Source organism: Anolis sagrei, chromosome 6 (genome assembly GCF_037176765.1).
Source record: "Anolis sagrei isolate rAnoSag1 chromosome 6, rAnoSag1.mat, whole genome shotgun sequence".
Lineage (NCBI taxonomy): Eukaryota > Metazoa > Chordata > Lepidosauria > Squamata > Dactyloidae > Anolis > Anolis sagrei.
In genome coordinates this window covers 4,879,017-4,902,045 of record NC_090026.1, presented here as the reverse complement: position 1 = coordinate 4,902,045, position 23,029 = coordinate 4,879,017, and the positions used below count along the sequence as shown (strand labels likewise).

Here is a 23,029-nt window from a genome sequence, read left to right as displayed (position 1 = left end):
TTATGATCACTATACTGCAATATTATTAGTAATATTACATGCAATATAAAATATATCATTATATTATTATTATTATTGTTGTTGTTGTTGTATTCTATTACCTATTATTATCAAAATTATATGGACATACAATATATTATAATTAGATATATAATAGATTGGACCCTTAGAGGGATGCCTTTGCATGGGCTACTGTTCTAGCATTGAGGTGGACTAGATGGCCTTTGGGGTTCCCTTCCAAATGTATAACTCCAGGATTTTGCCTCTTTCTGCCCTACTTTTCCAGTTCTTTCTTTTCTTTGTTCACCTATGAAGACTCCAGATGTTATGGCTCCGGACGGCGGATGGGGATGGATGGTGGTCCTGGCTGGGTTCGTCCAGACTGCGCTGGTTTTTGGGGTGATCCGTTCTTTTGGGGTCTTCTTTGTGGAGTTTGTGGCCTATTTCGGGGAAACCTCCAGTGGCGTCTCCTGGGTGGTTTCCGTCGGAGTGGCCACCCTACAGTTTGCAAGTAAGGCGGAAATGCAACTTCTACCAATGAGATACTACTTGACGCACAAAGACACTGAGCTTCTTATCTCTTGCAAAGAATATCTTCCTTAGGTTAAACAACGCTGACCTTACTCTTCTTAGTTTGTCCCAATCAGAATCAATGAACTGTTGCTTGGTGAGCTGTAGGCAAATTTGGTTGATTAATATGTAAACATTGAGGATTGTCACATGTTACTTAAACAATAAATGCATACTTTGCAGGATTGCAATACTCCTAGACAATGAGTTATTACATCAACATAAGTCATAGCCCCCTTCTATGGAGGTTTTCCAGCAGAGGCTGGATGGCCATCTGTTGGGAGGGCTTGGATGGTGTCTTCCGGCTAGCAGAAGGGGGTTGGACTGGATGGCCTTTAGGGGTCCCTTCCAAATCTATGACTCTATGGTTTACCTGTGTTGCTCTGCTTCCATCAGGCCCAATGGGGAGTGCCCTCAGTGCCCGCTTTGGGGTGCGTCTGGTGGTGATGACCGGAGGTTCGCTTGCCAGCTTGGGGTTACTGCTTGCCTCCTTCTCCACCAGCCTCACTCACCTGTACCTGAGTGTTGGCCTGGTCGCAGGTGAGTCTGCTTTTCTTGACCTCTTCACTTTTCAAAACTAGCAAAAACAGAAGGTGGAAAAAGATGTTCCGGATCCTGTTGAGACAGAAATCCGGTCCACGTTTTCCCCTCTGATTTAAACACTGTCCTGGGTCCTGAACTCTCTCAGAAATAGATCCAGCACCTTGGAGAGTTCATGCAAACGTATGCAAAACCTGGACTGGATTCACCATTTCTCTGTTCTAGGTGGGCATCTACATACTTTGTAGAACTGCCATAATATAATTATTAATATTATTATTATTATCCTTATTGAATAACCAACATAACTTTTGGAGCCCCCAGTGGCACAGTAGGTTAAACCCTTGTGCCGGCAGGAGTGAAGACCGACAGGTCGCAGGTTCGAATCTGGGGAGAGGCGGATGAGCTCCCTCTATCAGCTCCAGCTCTCCATGCGGGGACATGAGCGAAGCCTCCCACAAGGATGGCAAAACACCAAAACATCTGGGCGTCCCCTGGGCAACGTCCTTGCAGACAGCCAATTCCCTCACACCAGAAGCGACTTGCAGTTTCTCAAGTCGCTCCTGACACGACAAAAAAAACCCCAAAAAACTTTGGTAAGATTCATACCTTTTCTTTTCCTCCTCTTCCTCCACCTCTTCCTCCTCTTCCCCTTTCTCTTCCTAACTGTGTTGTAGACAAAAGGTGGGGAAATAATAGCAATAACAATTACAACATCAACAACAATACATTATTATACTAAGCTTTACCTTAAAACCTGGCTCTTCCGCTGTACCTTTGATGAGTAGGTATACAATCTCATACTATTGCTTAGCCTCAACATTTTGTCATTGGAGTATATGTCCTCATTGGAGTAAATGTTTGCATTTTTGGTTTGTATTTTCGGTTTTACTTTATTGTAAATTGTTGTTTGGGCTTGGCCTCATGTAAGCCGCTCCGAGTCCCCATTGGTGAGATGGTGGTGGGGTATAAATAAAGATTATTATTATTATTATTATTATTATTATTATTATTATTATTATTATTTACTGCGTGTCACTATTAATGGGACAGGTGGATTCATAACAGTCTGTAACAATATTTGGAAAAGTTTCCTTTCTTTGTTTGGAAGTATTATTTCCTGTATAATTGTATGGTGCTGACTTTGAAAGTAGTTGTTCTACTCCAAAAACTTTTTTTTCTGTACCATAAACTATGTTGAATTGGATGCACCTCGATGAGATATTCGTTGGAGAACTATAGCAAAATGTGCTGCGGGATCTCCCTTCTGCCAAAGCAATGTTTTGGCAGTTTAATAAACTTTTCCCATGTTCTTATGATCCAATTACAAAATGACATCTATATCCCAGGAACAAAACTCATGTTGCATAGTGTAATCATAATCGACCTGAACCAGAGAAGTGTCAACTTATTTTGCTTTTTGCCATTGCAGGCCTGGGCTGGGCCTTGGTGTTCAGCCCATCCATTGCTGCTGTGTCGTGTTATTTCAACAAGCATCGCTCACTGGCCACCGGTTTGGCTGTCTCCGGCGCTGGCATCTCCTCCTTGGCCTTTTCGCCCCTCTTCCAATACCTGCTTGATGTCTATGGATGGCGAGGGGCCCTCATTTTGTTATCTGGGATGTCCCTAAACTTGGTGGCATCCGGTGCTTTGCTCCGACCTTTGGTTTTGGAAGGAGAACTAGACGTCCCAGAGAAATCCAGTGATGCCGGCTGTTCGGAGACATTGTCCTCCCTCTTCTCCCTGGAGCTCTTGCGCCACGGACCCTTCATGCGCTACGTTTTGGTCTTCGTCCTGGTAGACACTGGCTACTTCGTGCCCTATGCCCATTTGGTGGCCCATGCCAGGGAGAATGGGTGCGACGAATACCAAGCTGCTTTTGTCATGTCCGCTGCGGCCGTTTCGGACATCTTCGGCCGGGTCTTGGCTGGCTGGATTGCAGATGCCAAAGTCTTCGCCCGCTTGGTTCATAGCCTCACTCTTTGGACCCTCCTAACAGGGCTCTCCCTCACTCTGCTCCCCTTGGGGCACAGCTTTTCCTCTTTGGTGCCCCTTGGTGTCGGCTACGGCTTCTTCGCGGGCGCCTTGGTGCCACTCCAGTTCACCACTTTGGTGGAAATCGTGGGCACCGGGTACTTGCTCGGAGCCATCGGACTCATGCACATGCTGGAAAGCATCGGGGCTTTGCTGGGAGCCCCACTTTCAGGTAAGGCCAGCGATGGACTTTGTACAGAATCCTAGAATTGAAAGACCATCCAGTCCAAGCCCCTAAGATAGATAAATGGTAGATAGATTAGATAGATAGATAGATAGATAGATAGATAGATAGATACAGATAGATGCAGATGGATATATGGAGAGAAAGAGTAGGAAAAGCCTCAAAAGCAACCCATCCAATCCCCTAAGATAGATGATAGATAGATAGATAGATAGATAGATAGATAGATAGATAGATAGATAGATAGATAGATAGACAAATAAACAGAGACTAGAGATAGATGAATGGATGGAATGAAATGAATGAAAGAATAGGAAGATATTCCAAGAGCTGTCGAAGGCTTTCATGGCTGGAATCACTGGGTTGTTGTAGGTTTTTTCGGGCTATATGGCCATGGTCTAGAGGCATTCTCTCCTGACGTTTCGCCTGCATCTATGGCAAGCATCCTCACTACCTCTGAGGATGCTTGCCATAAATGCAGGCAAAACGTCAGGAGAGAATGCCTCTAGACTATGGTCATATAGCCCGAAAAAACCTACAACAACCCATTCCAAGAGCTGTCTCTCCAATCCCCTAAGGCAGACAGACAGGTAGACAGACAGACTGAGCCTGGAGATAGATGGATGGACAAGTGGATGCATGAATGGATGGATGGAATGAAATGAATGAAATAATAGGAAGATATGTGTTATTGTTGAGCTTGTTGACCGAAAGGTTGCAGGTTAGAATCCGGGGAGCGGAGTGAGCTTCCGCTGTCAGCCCCAGCTTCTGCCAACTGAGCAATTTGAAAACATGCAAATGTGAGTAGATCAATAGGTACCACTCTTGCGGGAAGGTAACAGTGCTCCATGCAGTCATACTGACCACATGGCCTTGGAGGTGTCTATGGAGAACGCTGGCTCTTCGGCTTAGAAATGGAGATGAGCATCACACCCAGGGGCGGCTGGCCCATTACACAAAGTAAGCATTTGCAGTATAGTTGATTTTGCCCAGGGGCACTCTTGAGGCGCCCTTGGGGGAAAATAGACCTTGACATATGCGAGTTGTAGTTACTGGGATGTATAGTTCACCTAAAATCAAAGAGCACTCTGAACTCCACCAATGATGGAATTGAACCAAATATGGCACACAGAACTCCCACGACGAACAGAAAATATATATCAGCGATTGGTTTGGGGGGGGGGGGGCAAAATACTGTTTGCTTACCATTGAAAATTACCTAGGGCCGCCTCTGACCACACCCCAGACACAACTGGACTTCATGTCATGGGAAAACCTTTACCTTTATGTGTTATTGAAGGCTTTCCTGGCTGGAATTACTGGGTTGTTGTGAGTTTTCCAGGCTATCTGGCCGTGTTCCAGAAGCATTCTCTCCTGACATTTCGCCCACATCTATGGCAGGCATCCTCAGAGGTTGTGAGGTCTGTTGGAAACTAGGCCAATGGGGTTTATATATCTGTGGAAACCATAGCAGAGCAACCTGATTATAACATATTATTTGAGAACTCAGAAATGCTTGACCACTCTAACAATCACCATGTTAGACTAGACAGAGGAGCCATTGAAATCCACAAGCATGTGGACAACTTCAACAGAAAGGAGGAAACCATGAAAATGAACAAAATCTGGCTACCGGTATTAAAAAACAAACAAACAGTAAATAAAGAACAACACTCAAAAAATAGGGTAAATTTAGACAGGAAACAATTTAAAGCTAACACTTCCCAACAAAGGATTCCCCCAAGCAGGAATCAGCCAGGCCTTGAAGCTGCAAGACTTTTTGATGCTAATGAAGGTGATTAATTGCAACATTCCCACTTGCCTCCAACAGACAAGAGTTCTTTGTTCCATTCTGGACATTTCACAGATTTCTAAACCTTACTTGTCTAGTTTCCAGCAGACCTTACAACCTCTGAGGATGCCTGTCATGGATGTGGGTGAAACGTCAGGAGAGAATGCTTCTGGAACATGGCAAGACAGTAGGCCTGGGCAATCCATGGTTCTAAATGGTTCTAAAGTACTTACAAAACTAAAGTTCTGGTGGTGAAAATTTCAGAACTCTAACAAAACTTTCACAATTTAATTATTATTCCATTATTTTGATTTTTATGATAGAACCAATTAGGAACTGCCATTTATAATTAAATAAATGGCTGAGGGGGAAGAGCCTAAATGGCTGAGGGGGGAAAGGAAGGGGCCTGAGGCTGTTAGGAATTTTTGGAGTTGAAAACATCTGGAGGACCAAAGTTTGTCCATGCCTGTTCTATGCAATGCTGCCCTGGGATGTGCACTCCTTGGCGGAAAAGACAAAAGACCTTGTAAAACTACAACTCCCAGGGTTGTGCCACCAAGCCATGGCAGTTCAAGGGCTGCCAAGCTGCATTCTTTCTCCAGCGTACCCTTGGATAGTATTTTCATTCCTTTTCCCCATGTAACTTCCAAAGCAACAAGTTACAGGTCCCTCCTTTCCTTTGGGATCGAATCCTTGCCACTGACCAATCCTTTTTCCATTCCAGGATGGCTGAGGGACATGACCGGAGATTACACGGCCTCTTTCGTGGCCTCTGGGGTCTTCCTCCTGGCTGGTGCCTTGCTCCTTTTGACCTTGCCAAACTACTTCTCCCATTCCAAGCTGTTGGAAACCAGGAGGAAGACAACCATGCCAGCTTTGGACCCAGAGGTATATGAATTGACCCAAGACTGAAGGAGACTAGTTAGTCAACTCCAGTCTCCAAAGCACTGGAAGAAGTGACAAGGGACTTCAAAGTCAGCAGCAAACTTTCTATCCTTCATCATCTTGTTCTCATTCTGTTGGGAAAAATGATTAAATGTTTTGCCTTTCTAAACTGGGACTGAAAAACAGTTGATTGGTTTTATTATTCTGCATTGAAATCTGGAGATTTCTAAACAGAAGCTGGATGGCCATCTGTTGAGAGGGCTTGGATTGTGTCTTCCTGAATGTCAGAATGGGGATGGACTGGATGATCTTTGGGAGTCTCTTCCAATTTTCTGGTTCTATGATTCTATTAATACAATGCATGAATATCTTCTCTGGGGGTTTCTAAACAAAATCTGGATGGCCATCTGTCAGGAGGGCTTGAATCGTGTTTTCCTGCCTGGCAAAATTGGATTGTATGGCCTTTGGAAGTCTCTTCCAATTCTCTGGTTTTATGGTTCTGTAGATACACTGCATTGAATATCTTCTCTGGAGGTTTCTAAACAAAATCTGGATGGCCATCTGTCGAGAGGGCTTTGATTGTGTCTTCCTACTTCCTGGATGGCAGAATGGGTTTGGACTAGATGGCCTTTGGGAGTCTCTTCCATTTCTCTGGTTCTGTGATTTGATGAATACACTGCATGAATACCTTCTCTGGAGGTTTCCAAACAGAAGCTGGATGGCCATCTGTCGGGAGGGCTTGGATTGTGCCTTCCTGAATGACAGAATGGATTTGGACTGGATGGCCTTTGGGAGTCTCTTCCAATTCTCTGGTTCTATGATTCTATGAAAACAATGCATGAATACCTTCTTTGGAGGTTTCTAAATAGAAGCTGGATGGCTATCTGTCGGAAGGGCTTGGATTGTGTCTTCCTGAACGACAGAATGGGGTTGGACTGGAAGGCCTTTGGGAGTCTCTGCCAATTCTCTGGTTCTATGATTCTATGAATACAATGCATGGATACCTTGTATTGTCGAAGGCTTTCATGGCCGGAATCACTGGGTTGTTGTAGGTTTTTTCGGGCTATATGGCCATGGTCTAAAGCAGGGCCCCCCAAACTACGGCCCACGGGCCGTATGCGGCCCGCCGAGGGCATTTCTCCGGCCCGCGCGGCCTGGCCTGGCCTGGCCTGGCCTGGCCTGGCCTGGCCACGCCCACCCGGCACCGCTCCGCCAATTATGGACACCCTCTGCTCCAGCCACTCTGCCTGTGTGGGAGGGAGAAGCCTCCCAGGTGGGTCCTCTGCAGAGCAGAGCGGCCAGAGCAGAGGGTGTCCGCAATTGGCGGAGCGGCGCTGGGTAGGCGTGGCCAGAGAAAACACCAGCGTGGTGAAGGTAGGTGAACTACAACTCCAAAACTCAAGGTCAATGCCCACTAAACCCAGTATTTTCTGTTGTTCGTGGAAGTTCTGTGTACCAAGACTGGTTCAATTCCATCATTGGTGGAGTTCAGAATGCTCTTTGATTGAGTTTGGGAGCTGTAGTTTGCCTACATCCAAAGAGCACTGTGAACTCAAACAATGGTGGATCTGGACCAAACTTGGCACAAATAATCAATATGCCCAAATGTGAACACTGGTGGAGTTTGGAGAAAATAGACCTTGACATTTGGGAGTTGTAGTTGCTGGGATTTATAGTTCACCTGCAATCAAAGAGCATTCTGGAGCCCACCCATGATACAATTCAGCCAAACTTCCCATACAGAATCCCCATGATCAAAAGAATATACTGTGTTTTCTGATGGTCTTTGGCGACCCCTCTGGCACCCCCTCGTGACCCCCCCCCAGGGGTCCCGACCCCCAGGTTGAGAAACACTGCTCTAGACCATGGCCATATAGCCCGAAAAAACCTACAACAACCCATGAATACCTTCTCTGGAGGTTTCCAAGCAGAAGCTGGATGGCTCTCTGTCGGGAGGGCTTTGATTGTGTCTTCCTGAGTGGCAGAATGAGTTTGGACTGGATGACCTTTGGGAATCTCTCCCAACTTTATGATTCTAGGCATTGCTGTTGAACTATAACACCTCTCAACCTTGTAACAGGGGTGTAAATTCCTCTCTCTGCCCCAAAGAGGAACATATAGGCATGCAGAAATAAACATATATGCAAACCTCCCTGTAGACTTTGACCTTGATAAGGAGCTGCTCTCCCAGCGGCGTTTGTGCCCTTCCTCTTGCGCGAGGATGGCCAACCTTGCAGAGGAAAGAGCGCATGAGATGGGCCTCTTTGCACATTTCTCGGTGGCTTTTGGGGGGCCGAAGCTGGGCTCGGATGCCGGCTCTTGGATGTGACGGGCCTCCTCCACTCAAGGACCCATGAGCCCCCCGGTCTTCGCCAAGCCCCCCGATGGGGGCTGGGGCTGGATGGTGGTCTTGGCGGCCTTCTGCCAGTCGGCCTTGGTTTTTGGGGTGCTGCGCTCCTTCGGGGTCTTCTTCGTGGAGTTCGTGGCTCACTTCCAGGAGTCGTCCAGCAGCACCTCTTGGATCACCTCCGTCTCCATCGCCACCTTGATGTGCGGAAGTAAGTGCGGAGTCATTGCGATGGCCTTTTTGGAGAGCTTTTCCAGATCCACCCATCTGTCCTTTGGACTACAACTCCCAGAATCCCCAAGCTAGCCAAGATCCAAATCCATCCATCTAGGCATTCTTTCGTAGGATCCTAAATGGTCACTTTTTGGGCTGCAACTCCCAGAAACACCAAAAGATCCAAGACCCAAATCCATCCATCTAGGCATCCTTTCGTAGGATTCTTAATGGCCACTTTTTAGGCTGCAAGTCCCAGAATCCCCAAACGAGCCAAGATCCAAATTCATCCATCTGTCCATGGTAGAGTTTTTTTTTTTGTTTATGGTCCTTAAAGGTAATTTTTGTGACTGCAACTCCCAGAATTCCCTAGACAGCCTTACCAAAATGCATCTCTCTTCAGTGGCATTCTTTCCTTAAAAGTCACTTTTTGGGTTGCAATTCCCAGAATCCCTAAACTAACATCCAAATTCACCCATCTGTCCTTGTTATTCTTTTGTGTGATCATTAAAGGGCACTTTTTTAACTGCAACTCCCAGAATCCCCAAGCAAGCCAATATTCAAATTCATTCCAACTAAGACATCCTTTCATATGATCCTTAATGGTCACTTTTTGGATTGCACCTCCCAGAATCCCTGAGCCAAGACCCAAATATATCCACCTGTCCTTGATATTCTATATATTCCTTTTAAAGCTCACTTTTACCCTAACCCTAACCCAGCATCCCCAAGCAAACCAAGATCCAAATTCATCCGCCTGTCCATGGCATTCTTTCACATGGTCCTTAAAAGCCCAAAAGGGGAGTTTGGGGAATTTCAGTCCACAAAAAGTCACTTTTCCAAACTGCGGCACAAAGAAAGACACTGAAACATTCCCCGGTTTGCCTTTCAATGATCTGAGGTTAAGCCATGGCTTAACCTTTCCCTTTAACTCTCAGATAAGTGACATATTGCAAGTCAACAATCCTCAGCTAGGCCTGGTATCCACACATTGTTCCCATAGCAGTTAAAGTGGAGTCAAACAGCATTAATCCTACAGTGTAGATGCACCCTGGGACTATCTACACTGGTACATTTGAAGTATAACTCCAGCCGATATCGATACAGATATAGATAAACACACACACAGAGAGAAGAGAATTGAAGGAAAAGTAATGCCTCCACCTTCATTACTTGGGTTTGGATGGGAACAGCTTGCATTCCCCAATGAATCTCCTTTGGGGTGACACCTTCTGCTGTCAAGAATTCAATGACTGAACGTTGCTTAAGTCGCATTGACTGACAGTCTACACAGGGTTCCATACTTTGCACTTTAACAACACAACCATTCAATGCTAAGGTTTCCCACTAAAATGGAACTGTAGAGGAGAGTCTACTGAACAAGCCAGTACCTGCCGCATACCAGTACTACCATCTGTGGAGGAGTTATGAAGGTGGAGGCATTACTTTTCATTCAACCCTCATATATAGATATAGATATAGATACACACGCACACACACACAAACATATACATATATACATATGCAGGTGGGTCAAAACTTTTTGCCTCCTGTGTAATAAAAATGTTAATTTTTTTCATGTCAGGAGTGACTTGAAAAACTGCAAGTCGCTTCTGGTATGAGATAATTGGCTGTCTGCAAGGACATTGCCCAGGGGATGCCCAGATGTTTTGATGTTTTACCATCCTTGTGGGAGGCTTCTCTCATGTCCCTGCATGGAGAGCTGGAGCTAACAGAGGGAGCTCATCCACGCTCCTCTCAGATTCGAGCCTGTGACCTATCGGGCTTCAGTCCTGCCGGCACAAGGGTTTAACCTATTGCGCCACTGGGGGCTCCATCGTTATGAATGCACCTAGAACAGCAGATCCTAACCTGAACTGTCCTCTACACAAACCTACCATTCAACATCATCACCATCAATTTGAACACTTGTACCATCATTTAACCCAGGTATCAAAACAATTTTGGAAAAATTCAAGGTTTTGCATCGTGTCCCAGGATTTTAAAGCTGTTTGAATGTCATTCAAGTCATTGCATCTGAAACCACCTAGGTTGTCTTTTAGAGGTCCAAACGGGTCAAAGTCAGAAGGGATCAAATCGTAAATATTCTTCAAGCAATGATGGATTTTGCAGGATGGCACACAACCTTCTTTAGCCAGAAATTCAATGACGACTCTTTCTTTGAGCTTCAGATTCATGGTTCCAATCAGTCAATCAGAAAAAGAAGAGATGCTTTCAGTAGAGTAAGGTTACCTCTATCGTATCATGCAGCGAGAGTACAGTAGCTGGGAAAGAAAGAAAAGTTAGAGCAATGAGCCTGGTACACTCCAAACTCTGTTTTTCTCTGCTTCTCTAGACTTCTCTCTCTGCACCAGCATAGCTCAAGCCTGAAAAAAATGTAACAGTATCCAAAAGTCCCAGACTCAGCCTGTGTACACTCCAAACTCTGCCTCTCTCTGCTTCTCTCTCTGTCGCTGCTAGCACAAGCCTGAACAAAAATGTAACAATATCCAAAAGTCTGAGTACACTCCAATCTCTGTCTCTCTCTGCTTCTCTCTTTGCATATGCATAGCTCAAACCTGAACAAAAATGTAACAGCATCCAAAAGTCCCAGGCTCAGCCTGAGTACACTCCAAACTCTGTCTATCTCCCCTTCTCTCAACATCTCTCACTAAACTTGCATAGCTCAAGCCTGAACAAAAATGTAACGGTACCCAAAACTCCCAGGCTCAGCCTGAGTACACTCCAAACTCTATCTCTCTCTGCTTCTCTCTTTGCATATGCATAGCTCAAGCCTGAGCAAAAATGTAATGGTACCCCAAAGTCCCAGGATCAGCCTGAGTACACTCCAAACTCTTGTGTCTCTCTGCTTCTCTCTTTGCATATGCATAGCTCAAGCCTGAACAAAAATGTAACAGTATCCAAAACTCCCAGGCTGAGCCTGAGTACACTCCAAACTCTGTCTCTCTCTGCTTCTATCTTTGCATATGCATAGTTCAACCCTGAACAAAAATGTAACAATATCCAAAAGTCCCAGGCTCAGCCTGAGTACACTCCAAACTCTCTCTGCTTCTCTCTTTGCATATGCATAGCTCAAGCCTGAACAAAAATATAACAGTATCCAAAAGTCCCAGGCTCAGCCTGAGTACACTCCAAACTCTCTCTTTGCTTCTCTCTTTGCATATGCATAGCTCAAGCCTGAACAAAAATATAACAGTACCCAAAAGTCCCAGACTCAGTCTGCTCCCTGTGCATTGCCTGACCAATCAGCTTCATGCATCTTATTTTACAGTACACACACATACACACTCTGATTCCTTGCATTCTTCAATCAGATACGTTCTCCCACATTTCTTTGCAAACTCTCCTCCTTCCCAAACAGAGATGACAAAACTTAACAGGATTCCTGATCGCTCCCTCTGTTTCTCCTTTGTGTTTGGCAGGTCCCTTGGCCACCGGGTTGGGCAAACGTTTCGGAGAACGGCCCGTTGCCATGCTGGGCGGCTTCCTTTCCGGCTTCGGCCTCCTTTTGGCCTCCTTTGCCACCAGCTTGGCTCAGCTCTACGTCTTCATTGGCCTGCTCACAGGTAAGCCAAAGCCCAATAGGTAAGTTCTGGCACGAATAGTCTAGAACCCGACTTTTGGCTTTTTGAATGTCCCGGTTTCTTTGCATATGCATAGCTGAAGCCTGAACAAAAATGTAACAGTATCCAAAAGTCCCAGGCTCAGCCTGAGTACACTCCAAACTCTCTCTTTGCTTCTCTCTTTTGCTTATGCATAGCTGAAGCCTGAACAAAAATGTAACAGTATCCAAAAGTCCCAGGCTCAGCCTGAGTGCACTCCAAACTCTCTCTTTGCTTCTCTCTTTGGCATGTGCATAGCAGCTGAAGCCTGAACCAAAATGTAACAGTATCCAAAAGTCCCAGGCTCAGCCTGAGTACACTCCAAACTCTCTCTTTGCTTCTCTCTTTTGCTTATGCATAGCTGAAGCCTGAACAAAAATGTAACAGTATCCAAAAGTCCCAGGCTCAGCCTGAGTGCACTCCAAACTCTCTCTTTGCTTCTCTCTTTTGCATGTGCATAGCAGCTGAAGCCTGAACCAAAATGTAACAGTATCCAAAAGTCCCAGGCTCAGCCTGATTGCACTCCAAACTCTCTCTTTGCTTCTCTCTTTTGCATATGCATAGCTGAAGCCTGAACAAAAATGTAACAGTATCCAAAAGTCCCAGGCTTTCTCCTCCCTTTGTCCTCATCTCACTTCAACTGATGCGATGCAACTATCCCAACAGATAGCAAAAATCTATTGCATAATGTTTTGCAAAAGAAGGGTTAAAGAAAATCTGCTGGCACAGCAAAGGGCGATGAGAACAGATCTAGGTGTAGATTGCTAATAGGACACAGGTGAGTGATAACAGGTACATCCTGGTGTCAACAGGCAGGTAAAGACGCAGCAGGGAGGAGAAAACTCTGTGTCTAAGCAAGGTTAAAGGCCAGTAGAGAATATACTCAGAGGAGAATTTACTCCCTGGTGCACTCTCACTCTCGAACTGCAAAAATAATGCAAAAAGTACCCAACTTTGACCCTCCAGGTGTTTTGGACTTCAACTCCCACAATTCCTAACAGCCTACCGGCTGTTAGGAATTGTGGGAGTTGAAGTCCAAAACACCTGGAGGGCCAAAGTTGGCCCATGCTTGATGTAAACAAACTTGATGTAAGCAAACCCAAGGACTCCACAGTTCATCAGGATCAACTTGCTGCAGTGTATTGATAGAATCATAGAGTTGGAAGTAAGTTGGAACTAGTCCAAGCACATTCTGCTATGCAGGAAGCCACAATCCAATCCCTCCCGACAGATGGCCATCCCGCCTCTGTTCAAAGACCTACAGAGAAGGAGACACCGATACTTTTACAATGCGGTCTTCTCATAGAATTATAGAATTGGAAGCGGCCATCCACTCCGACCCTATTCTGCTATGTGGGAAGACACAATTCAATCCCTCCTAGCAGATGGCCATCCAGCCTCTGTTTAAAGATCTAAAGAAAAGGAGACTCCACTATTCTAATGCAGTATATTCATAGAATCATAGAATTGGAGGAGACTCCAAAAAGTCAACCAGTCCAATCCTGTTCTGCTATGTGGGAAGACACAATTCAATCCCTCCCAACAGATGGCCATCCAGCCTCCGTTTAAAGACCTACAGTGAAGGAGGCTCCAATACTTTTACAATGCAGTCTTCTCATAGAATTATAGAATTGGAAGCAGCCATCCACTCAAACCCTATTCTGCTATGTGGCAAGACACAATTCAATCCCTCCTGACTGATGGCCATCCAGCCTCTGTTTCAAGACCTAAAGAGAAAGAGACTCCACTATTCTAATGCAGCATATCCATAGAATCATAGAATTGGAGGAGACTCCAAAAGGTCAACCAGTCCAACCTCCTTCTGCTAGGCAGGAAGACACAATTCAATCCTTCCTGACAGATGGCCATTTAGCCTCTATTTAAAGACCTCCAAACAAGGAGACTCCATTACTTTTTCAGTGCAGTGTATTCATAAAATCATACCGTTGGAAGAGACCCCAAGGGCATGCAGTCCAACTCTATTCTGCTATGTGGAAAGACACAATTCAATCCCTCTTGACAGATGGCCATGTAACCACTGTTTAAAGACCTCCAAAGAAAAAGACTCCACTATTCCAATGCAGTGTATTAAAAGAATCATAGCGTTGGAAGAGACCCCAAGGGCCAACCAGTACAATCCCCTTCTGCTATGCGTGGAGACACAATTCAATCCCTCTTGACAGATTGGGTGTGATCCTGGACTCATCGCTTTGGGTGTGACCCTGGACTCATCGCTGAGCCTGGAACCCCAGGTTTCGGCGGTGACCAGGGGAGCTTTCGCACAGTTAAAACTCGTGCACCAACTGCGACCGTACCTTGGGAAGTCTGACTTGGCCACGGTAGTCCACGCTCTGGTTACATCCCGCCTTGATTACTGCAACGCTCTCTACATGGGGTTGCCTTTGAAGACTGCCCGGAAGCTCCAATTAGTCCAACGGGCGGCAGCCATGATACTAACAGGAGCGGGGCACAGGGAGCGCACAACTCCTCTGCTGTACCAGCTCCACTGGCTGCCGATCTGCTACCGGGCTCAATTCAAAGTGCTGGCGTTGGCCTTTAAAGCCCTAAACGGTTCTGGCCCAACTTATCTATCCGAACGTATCTCGGCCTATCAGCCTGCCAGGACCCTAAGATCTTCTGGGGAGGCCCTACTCTCTATCCTGCCGGCTTCACAGGTGCGGCTGGCGGGAACGAGAGATAGGGCCTTTTCTGTGGTGGCCCCCCGGCTTTGGAACACCCTCCCTATAGAGATAAGGTCAGCCCCTTCGCTGATGGCGTTTCGGAAAAAACTTAAGACATGGATGTTTGAACAAGCATTCGGATAATCCGACGAAACGAACCTTGACGATTAAGGACTGGTAATTACGGACGACGAATTTGGATTGTGATCCCAGTTACGAGATGCACTTGGATTGTTATTGGTGGCCCAATAATTCTGTATTTTATATGTGTTTTTATGCTTTTAAATTGAATATTGTTGTTTTTAGATGTTGTAAACCGCAATGAGTCGCCGACTTAGGCTGAGATATTAGTGGTATACAAGTGTAATAATAATAATAATAATAATAATAATAATAATAATAATAATAATTGACAGATGGCCATCCAAACTTTAGAAAAATTTCAAGAGAAGTTAATTCCCTAACTTGCTGTTTCCTCCTCAGGTGTTGGCGGGGCCTTAATCTTCGCCCCTTCCCTCTCTCTGGTAGCTCGGTATTTCGACCGGCGCCGAGCCGTGGCCAATGCGGTGGCTTTCTCCGGTGCGGGTATTGCGACCCTAGGTTTTTCGCCACTTTTCCAGTTACTGGTGGATGGCTATGGTTGGCGCGGAGGCCTCCTGATCTTGTCCGGAATGGTCTTCAACCTGGTCGTCTGTGGTGCGCTCCTGCGACCCTTGCGCCTGGCCACCGAGGAGACCAAGGGTAAGGATCTTCATCTTTCCAAATATCACTTTCCTCTGCAAGGACAAATACTGCAAATACCTCCTTGACATAAGAGTCCCAAAAGTCCAAGGAAGTCCCTGCTATGCATCTCATGGCTCTTCTGGAATTGGGAGGGTTTAATCAAACTAGGACTCAGAGCAATGGGTTCAAATTACAGGAAAGGAGCTTCCACCTGAACATTAGGAAGAACTTCCTGATTGTAAGAGCTGTGTTCAACAGTGGAACTCTCTGCCTCAGAGTCTGCTGGAAGCTCCTTCCTTGGAAGCTTTTAAACAGAGGCTGGATGGCCATCTGTCAGGGGTACTTTGTGCTTTTCCTGCATAGCAGGGGATTGGACTGGATGGCCCGTGTGGTCTCTTCCAGGAAGAACTTCCTGATTTTAAGAGCTTTTCAGCAGTGGAACTCTCTGCCTGGAGTCTGGTGGAAACTCCTTCCTTGGAAGCTTTTAAACAGAGGCTGGATGGCCATCTGTCAGGGGTACTTTGTGCTTTTCCTGCATAGCAGGGGATTGGACTGGATGGCCCATGTGCTCTCTTCCAGGAAGAACTTCCTGATTGTAAGAGCTGTTCAGCAGTGGAACTCTCTGCCTGGAGTCTGGTGAAAACTCCTTCCTTGGAAGCATTTAAACAGAGGCTGATCTTGTCACATCAAGGAAGGAACACATTTGCATTCTGTAGCTCTAGAAACAACAACAGACATGAAGCGATGGATTCAAATGATAGGGAAATAAATTCCACCTGAACATTAGGAAGAACTTCCTGATTGTAAGAGCTGTGTTCAACAGTGGAACTCTCTGCCTCAGAGTCTGCTGGAAGCTCCTTCCTTGGAAGCTTTTAAACAGAGGCTGGATGGCCATCTGTCAGGGGTACTTTGTGCTTTTCCTGCATAGCAGGGGATTGGACTGGATGGCCCGTGTGGTCTCTTCCAGGAAGAACTTCCTGATTGTAAGAGCTGTTCAGCAGTGGAACTCTCTGCCTGGAGTCTGGTGGAAACTCCTTCCTTGGAAGCTTTTAAACAGAGGCCAGGTGGCTATCTGTCAGGGGTGCTTTGTGCTTTTCCTGCATAGCAGGGGATTGGACTGGATGGCCCATGTGCTCTCTTCCAGGAAGAACTTCCTGATTGTAAGAGCTGTTCAGCAGTGGAACTCTCTGCCTGGAGTCTGGTGAAAACTCCTTCCTTGGAAGCATTTAAACAGAGGCTGATCTTGTCACATCAAGGAAGGAACACATTTGCATTCTGTAGCTCTAGAAACAACAACAGACATGAAGCGATGGATTCAAATGATAGGGAAATAAATTCCACCTAAACATTAGGAAGAACTTCCTGAATGAAGGGATTTTCAACCAACGAATGTGTTCCTTTATTGGGGAATCTCCTTCTCTGGAAGTTTTTCTAACGTTTGGATGGCCATCTGTCAAGAAGGATTGAATTGTGTCTTCATACATAACAGAAGGAGGTTAGACTGTTTGTCCCTTAGGGTCTCCTCCAACGCTATGATTCTTTTAATACACTGCACTGGAGTCTTTTTCTTTGGTGGTCTTTAAACAGAGGCTACATGGCCATCTGTCAGGAGGTATTGAATTGTGTCTTCAAACATAACAGAAAGGGCTGCATGTCCCTTGGGGTCTCTTCCAACGCTATGATTTTATGAATACACTGCATTGGAATAGTGGACTGTTTTTCTTTGGAGGTTTTTAACAGAGGCTACATGGCCATCTGTCAGGAAGGATTGAATTGTGTCTTTCCACATAGCACAATAGAGTTGGACTGGTTGGCCTTTGGGGCCTCTGATTTTATGAATACACTGCTTCTGCAGAGCTTTTTAAACAGAAGCTAAATGGCCATCTGCCAGGAAGGATTGAATTGTGTCTTCTTGCATACGAGAAGGTGGTTGGACTGGATGGCCTTTTGGAGTCTCCTCTAACTCTATGATTGTATGAATATACTGCATTAGGATATTGGAATCTCCTTCTCTATAGGTCTTTAAACACAGGCTTGATGGCCATCTGTTGGGAGGGATTGATTTGTGTCTTCCCGCATAGCAGAATAGGGTTGGAGTAGGTGGCCCTTGGAGTCTCTTTCAATACTATGATTTTATGAATACGCTGCTTCTGTGGAGCTCTTTGAACAGAGACTGGATGGCCATCTGTCAGGAGGGATTGAATTGTGTCTTCCAACATAACAGAATAGTGTTGGAGCGGGTGGCCCTTGAGGTCACTTCCAATTCTATGATTCTATGAAAAAAGTGCATTGTAAAAGTATTGGAGTCTCGTTCTCTGTAGGTCTTTAAACTGAGGCTGGATGGCTATCTGTCAGGAGGGATTGAATTGTGCCTTCCCACATAGCAGAATAGGGTTGGACTGCATGGCCTTTGGGATCTCTTCCAATGATATGGTTTTATGAATACAGTGCCCTGAAAAAGTAATGGAGTCTCCTTGTTTGGAGGCATTTAAACAGAGGCTATCTGTTAGGAAGGATTGAATTGTGCCTTCCCACATAGCAGAATAGGGTTGGAGTGGGTGGCCCTTGGGATCGCTTCCAATTCTATGATTCTATGAGAAGACTGCATTGTAAAAGTATTGTAGTCTCCTTCTCTGTAGGTCTCTAAACAGAGGCTGGATGGCCATCTGTCAGGAGGGATTGGATTGTGTCTTCTTACATACGAGAAGGTGGTTGGACAGGATGGCCTTTTGGAGTGTCTTACAACTCTATGATTCTATTAATATACCACATTAGAATAGTGGAGTCTCCTTCTCGGTTAGTCTTTAAAGAAAAGCTTGATGGCCATCTGTTGGGAGGGATTGAATTGTGTCTCCCAACATAGAATAGGGTTGGACTGGATGGCCTTAGGGGTCACTTCCGATTCTATGATTCTATGAGAAGACCACATTGTTAAAGTATTGTAGTCTACTTCTCTGTAGGTCTTTAAACAGAGGCTGGATGGCCATCTGTCAGGAGGGATTGGATTGTGTCTTACTGCATAGCAGAATGTGTTTGGACCGGTTGGCCTTGGAGTCCCTTCCAACTCTACACTGTATTGAAAAAGTAGTGGACTTTTTTTCTTTAGGGGCCTTTAAACAAGGATGGATGGCCATCTGTCGGGAGGTTTGGATTGTGTCTTCCTGTATAGCAGAATGGGGTTGGGCTGGATGTCCTTTGGGGTCTCTTCCAACTCTAGGATCCTGTGATTCCATGGGTCAATGTCCTTACCCTCAGGAAACTCATCTTTCATCTCTTCTCTGACAATGGTTCTTGATCTTCTTTCTCTTCTAAAGTAGTGGGCCCTTTAAACAGAGGCTGGATGGCCATCTGTCAGGAGGGCTTGGATTGTGTCTTCCTGTATAACAGAATGGGGTTGGGTTGGATGTCCTTTGGAATCTCTTCCAACTATAGGAACCTGTGATTCCATGGGTCAATGTCCTTATGCTCAGGAAACTCATCTTTCATGTCTTCTCTGACAATGGTTCTTGACCTTCTCTCCATCCTAGACGAGGGGTCCCTGGAGCCACCAAGCCGAGGGCAGCGACTGGTGCTTCTCTTTGGGCTGAACCTGCTCGTCCATCGCGACTTCCTCATCTTCAGCGGCGCAGGGATGCTCATCATCTGTGGCTACTTCATCCCTTTCGCCCACCTTGTGCCCCACGCCAGGGAGATGGGTCTCGACGAGTACCAGGCCGCCTTCCTGGTCTCCGCGGTGGGCATCTCGGACATCGTGGGGCGGGTGTTGGCCGGAGGGCTGGCCGCCTGGACCTCCCTCCGCCTGGTCCACAACCTGGCCATCTGGACGGTGCTGACGGGCCTCTCCTTGCTGGTGGTGCCCTTGGGGCGCAGCTACGCAGCCATGATGGCCATCAGTGTGGGCTACGGGTTCTTGGCCAGCGCCGTCATCCCACTCAAGTTCTCCAGCCTGGTGGAGATCGTGGGCACTGAGCAGATCATGGGCGCCATCGGGCTGATCCACATGCTGGAAAGCTTCGAGGCTTTGGTCGGACCTCCACTCTCAGGTGCGGACGTGAGACAGTGTGGTTTCCAATTCAGAGAGAACTCAGATCTATAGCTCAGATTGCCTCTAAACAGCATCATTGATGGTGAGGGACCATCGGGGCAGAACTAGGGATCTTCCAAATGTGGATGAAGTATCCCAGAATTATCCTTCAACCAGTTGACTGGATTGGAGCTCCATCCAGCTCTCTCTCTAACTGTGGGCACATCTACACTGTAGGATTAATGCCCTTTGATGACTCCAGAGAGAGAGAGAGAGAGGAAGGGGTGAAAGAAAAGAAGGGAGGGAGGGAGGCAGGGAGGAAGGAAAGAAAAGAAAAGAAAGAGAAGGCGGGAAAGGAGGAAAGAAAAGAAAGAGAGGGGAAGGGAAGGAGGGAGGGGGGAGGGAGGGAGGGAAGGGGGGAAGAAAGAAAGAAAGAAAGAAAGAAAGAAAGAAAGGAAGGAAGGAAGGAAGGAAGGAAGGAAGGAAGGAAGGAAGGAAGGAGAGTGGGTAGGATGGATGGAGGGAGGGAGGAAGGAAAGAAAAAAGAAAGAGTGAGGGAGGGAGGGAGGAAAGAAAGAAAGAAAAGAAGAAAGGAAGGAAGAGTGGAGGGAAGGTGGGAGGGAGGCAGGAGGGAGGAAGGAAGGAAAGAAAGAAAGAAGAAAAAGAGAGGGGGGAAGAAAAGAAGAAATAAAGAGAGAGACAAAGGAAGGAAGGAAGGAAAGAGGCAAGGAGGGAAGAGGGAGGGAAGAAGGAATGAAAGAAAGAAAAGAAAGAGGGGGAGGGAGGGAGGAAAGAAAGAAAGGAAGGAAGAAAAGGAGGGAGGGAGGAATGGAGATAAAGAAAAGAAAAAAGAAAGAGGAAAGGAGGAAAGAAAGAGAGGGATGGAAAGGAGGAAAGAAAAGAAGAAAGAGAGGGGGAGGGGGAGGGAAGAAAGAAAGAAAGAAAGAAAGAAAGAAGGAAAGAGAGGGAGGGAGGGAGGGAAGAAAGGAAGGAGGGTGGGATGGAGAGAGGGAGGGAGGGAGGAAGAAAGGAAATAAAGAAAAAAGAAAGAGAGAGGGAAGGAGGAAAGGAAGGAAGGAAGGAAGGAAGGAAGGAAGGGAAGAGGAAGGAGGAAGGAGGAAGGAGGGAAGGAAGGGTGGAGGGAGGGTGGGATGGAGGGAGGAAGGGAGGAAAGAAAGAAGAAAAAGAGAGGGAGGGAAGAAAAGAAGAAATAAAGAGAGAGACGAAGGAAGGAAGGAAGGAAGGAAGGAAGGAAGGAAGGAAGGAAGGAAGGAAGGGGGAGGAAAGAAAGAACGAAAGGAAGAAAAGAGAGAGGGGGATGGAGGGAGGGAGGGAGGGAGGGAGGGAGGAAAGAAAGGAAGAAAGAAAAGGAGAGAGGTAAAGAAAAGAAGAAAGAAAGAAAAGAAAAAAGAAAGAGGGAGGGAAGAAAGAAAAAAGGGAGGAAAGAAAGAAAGAAAGAAAGAAAGAAAGAAAAGGAGGGAGGGAGGGAAAGGAAAAGGAGAGAGAGAGAGTTGAAGTCCAAAACCCCTGGAGGTCCCAAGTTTGCCCATGCCTGAGTTAGACAGATCACACTATGTAACAAAATTTGAAACGATTTCTGTTCTGGTTTCAAAGTGTTATTTCCTGTTTAATTGTACTTTGGACATTGAAAAGTACTTTAAAATTAGTTGTTATCCTTTGCTAACAAAGGTTGAGTGGATTGTTGTAGGTTTTTCGGGCTGTATGGCCATGTTCTAGAAGCATTCTCTCCTGACGTTTCGCCTGCATCTATGGCAAGCATTCTCAGAGGTTGTGAGGTCTGACAACCTGAGGATGCTTGCCATAGATGCAAGCGAAATGTCAGGAGAGAATGCTTCTAGAACATGGCCATACAGCCCGAAAAACCTACAACAACCCAGTGATTCCAGCCATGAAAGCCTTTGGACAATACAAAGATGGAGTAATCGATGCAGTCTCCCTTTTTCGATTTCAGGTTGGATCCGTGACCGGACCGGCAGCTACAACGCGTCTTTCCTGGCGGCAGGTGCTTTTGTCACCGCCGGAGGTTTGGCTTTTCTGATGTTGCCTGGTTTCTTCTCCCTTCGCCCTCCTGCCTCCCCCAAAAAACTTGATTTTCCAGAAGGAGAGAAGCCGGAGGAGTCGCCGGATCCGAACCATCGGAATAGACTTTACTCTGCCTAAGAAAAAGGCCAAGACTTTGGGTTGGGATTGAGCATCTCGGAGGATATACAACAGGCATAGGCCAACTTCGTCCCTTCTTGCAGATGTTTTGGACTTCAACTCCCACAATTCCTAACAGCCTGTCAGAAGCAAATTGAGAATATTAAAATTATATTCTCAAAATTAAAAACTTGGCATTCTGCTAAATGTCTTTTGACCAGAAGCTGACCACTTGGAGTGCCTCTGGTGTTGCTATAAGAAGGTCCTCCACTGTGCATGTGGCGGGGCTCAGGCTGCAGTGGTCAGTGGTTTGCCCTTCTCCACACTCGCATGTTGTGGACTCCACTTTGTGGCCCCATTTCTTAAGATTAGCTCAGCATCTCGTGGTGCCAGAGCGCAGTCTGTTCAACACCTTCCAAGTCGTCCAGTCTTCTGTGTGCCCAGGAGGGAGACTCTCCTTCAGTATCAGCCACTGATTGAGATTCTGGGTTTGAGCCTGCCACTTTTGGACTCTTGCTTGCTGAGGTGTTCCTGCGAGTATCTCTGTAGATTTTAGGAAGCTATTTCTTGATTTAAGATGTTGGCATGCTGGCTGATGTCCGAATAGAGGATGAGCTGGAGATGTCCATGCCTTGCTCTTTTCATTGCTGGCTACTACTTCCGAGATGACAGGTGGTGCAATATCGGCTAAACAGTATAATTTCTCCAATGGCATAGGCATCCTGTGGGAATGCGGCATGTCTCATTAAGAGCCACATCCTCTGTTGTAACATGGTGAGATGCAGGCATGTAGCGGGGGGGGGGGGATGTAGCGGGGGGGGGGGCTTGAGGGGCTTCAGCCCCCCCCTGAAATTCTCATGATGGTTCACGAAAAGGCCTTACTGGGTATTGGGATAATGATACAAAAGGTTTGCTAGGCTAGACCCTCTTTCACTCAGACTCAGCCCCCCCCCCCCCCGAAACAAACTCACCCACCCCCCCGAATCGAAATCCTGGCTACGGGCCTGGTGAGATGTGTTCCACACTGGGCATGCATACTCAGCAGCAGAGTAGCCAAGAACAAAGGCAGATGTCTTCCCTGTATCTAGTTGTGATACCCAGATTGTGCCAGTCAGTTATTGTTTCTAGCACCCAGTTTTTGCTTGATAGTCAAGCAGTGCTTCTTGTAAGTCAGAGCCCGCATAGTCCAGAGTGACTCCCTGGGATTTGGGTGCGCTGCAATGCTCCAGTGGGATCCCTTCCTAGGGGCCCTT

At 46.4% G+C, this 23,029-nt stretch overlaps 2 protein-coding genes across 2 annotated transcripts; both read left to right on the top strand.

The window, feature by feature from the left end:
• Positions 1-258: 258 nt before the first annotated feature.
• Positions 259-6,140, top strand: LOC132779175 (monocarboxylate transporter 13-like). The gene is made up of 4 exons (XM_060782882.2): positions 259-511; positions 967-1,110; positions 2,543-3,316; positions 5,845-6,140. Exons 1-4 carry the CDS (start codon positions 310-312, stop codon positions 6,030-6,032), a joined length of 1,308 nt encoding a protein of 435 aa, XP_060638865.2. The 5' UTR covers positions 259-309; the 3' UTR covers positions 6,033-6,140.
• Positions 6,141-8,358: 2,218 nt separating this feature from the next.
• On the top strand, positions 8,359-21,920 carry LOC132779293 (monocarboxylate transporter 13-like). Its single transcript, XM_060782980.2, has 5 exons — positions 8,359-8,563; positions 12,009-12,152; positions 15,353-15,610; positions 19,120-19,635; positions 21,589-21,920. Exons 1-5 carry the CDS (start codon positions 8,359-8,361, stop codon positions 21,795-21,797), a joined length of 1,332 nt encoding a protein of 443 aa, XP_060638963.2. The 3' UTR covers positions 21,798-21,920.
• Positions 21,921-23,029: the final 1,109 nt, after the last annotated feature.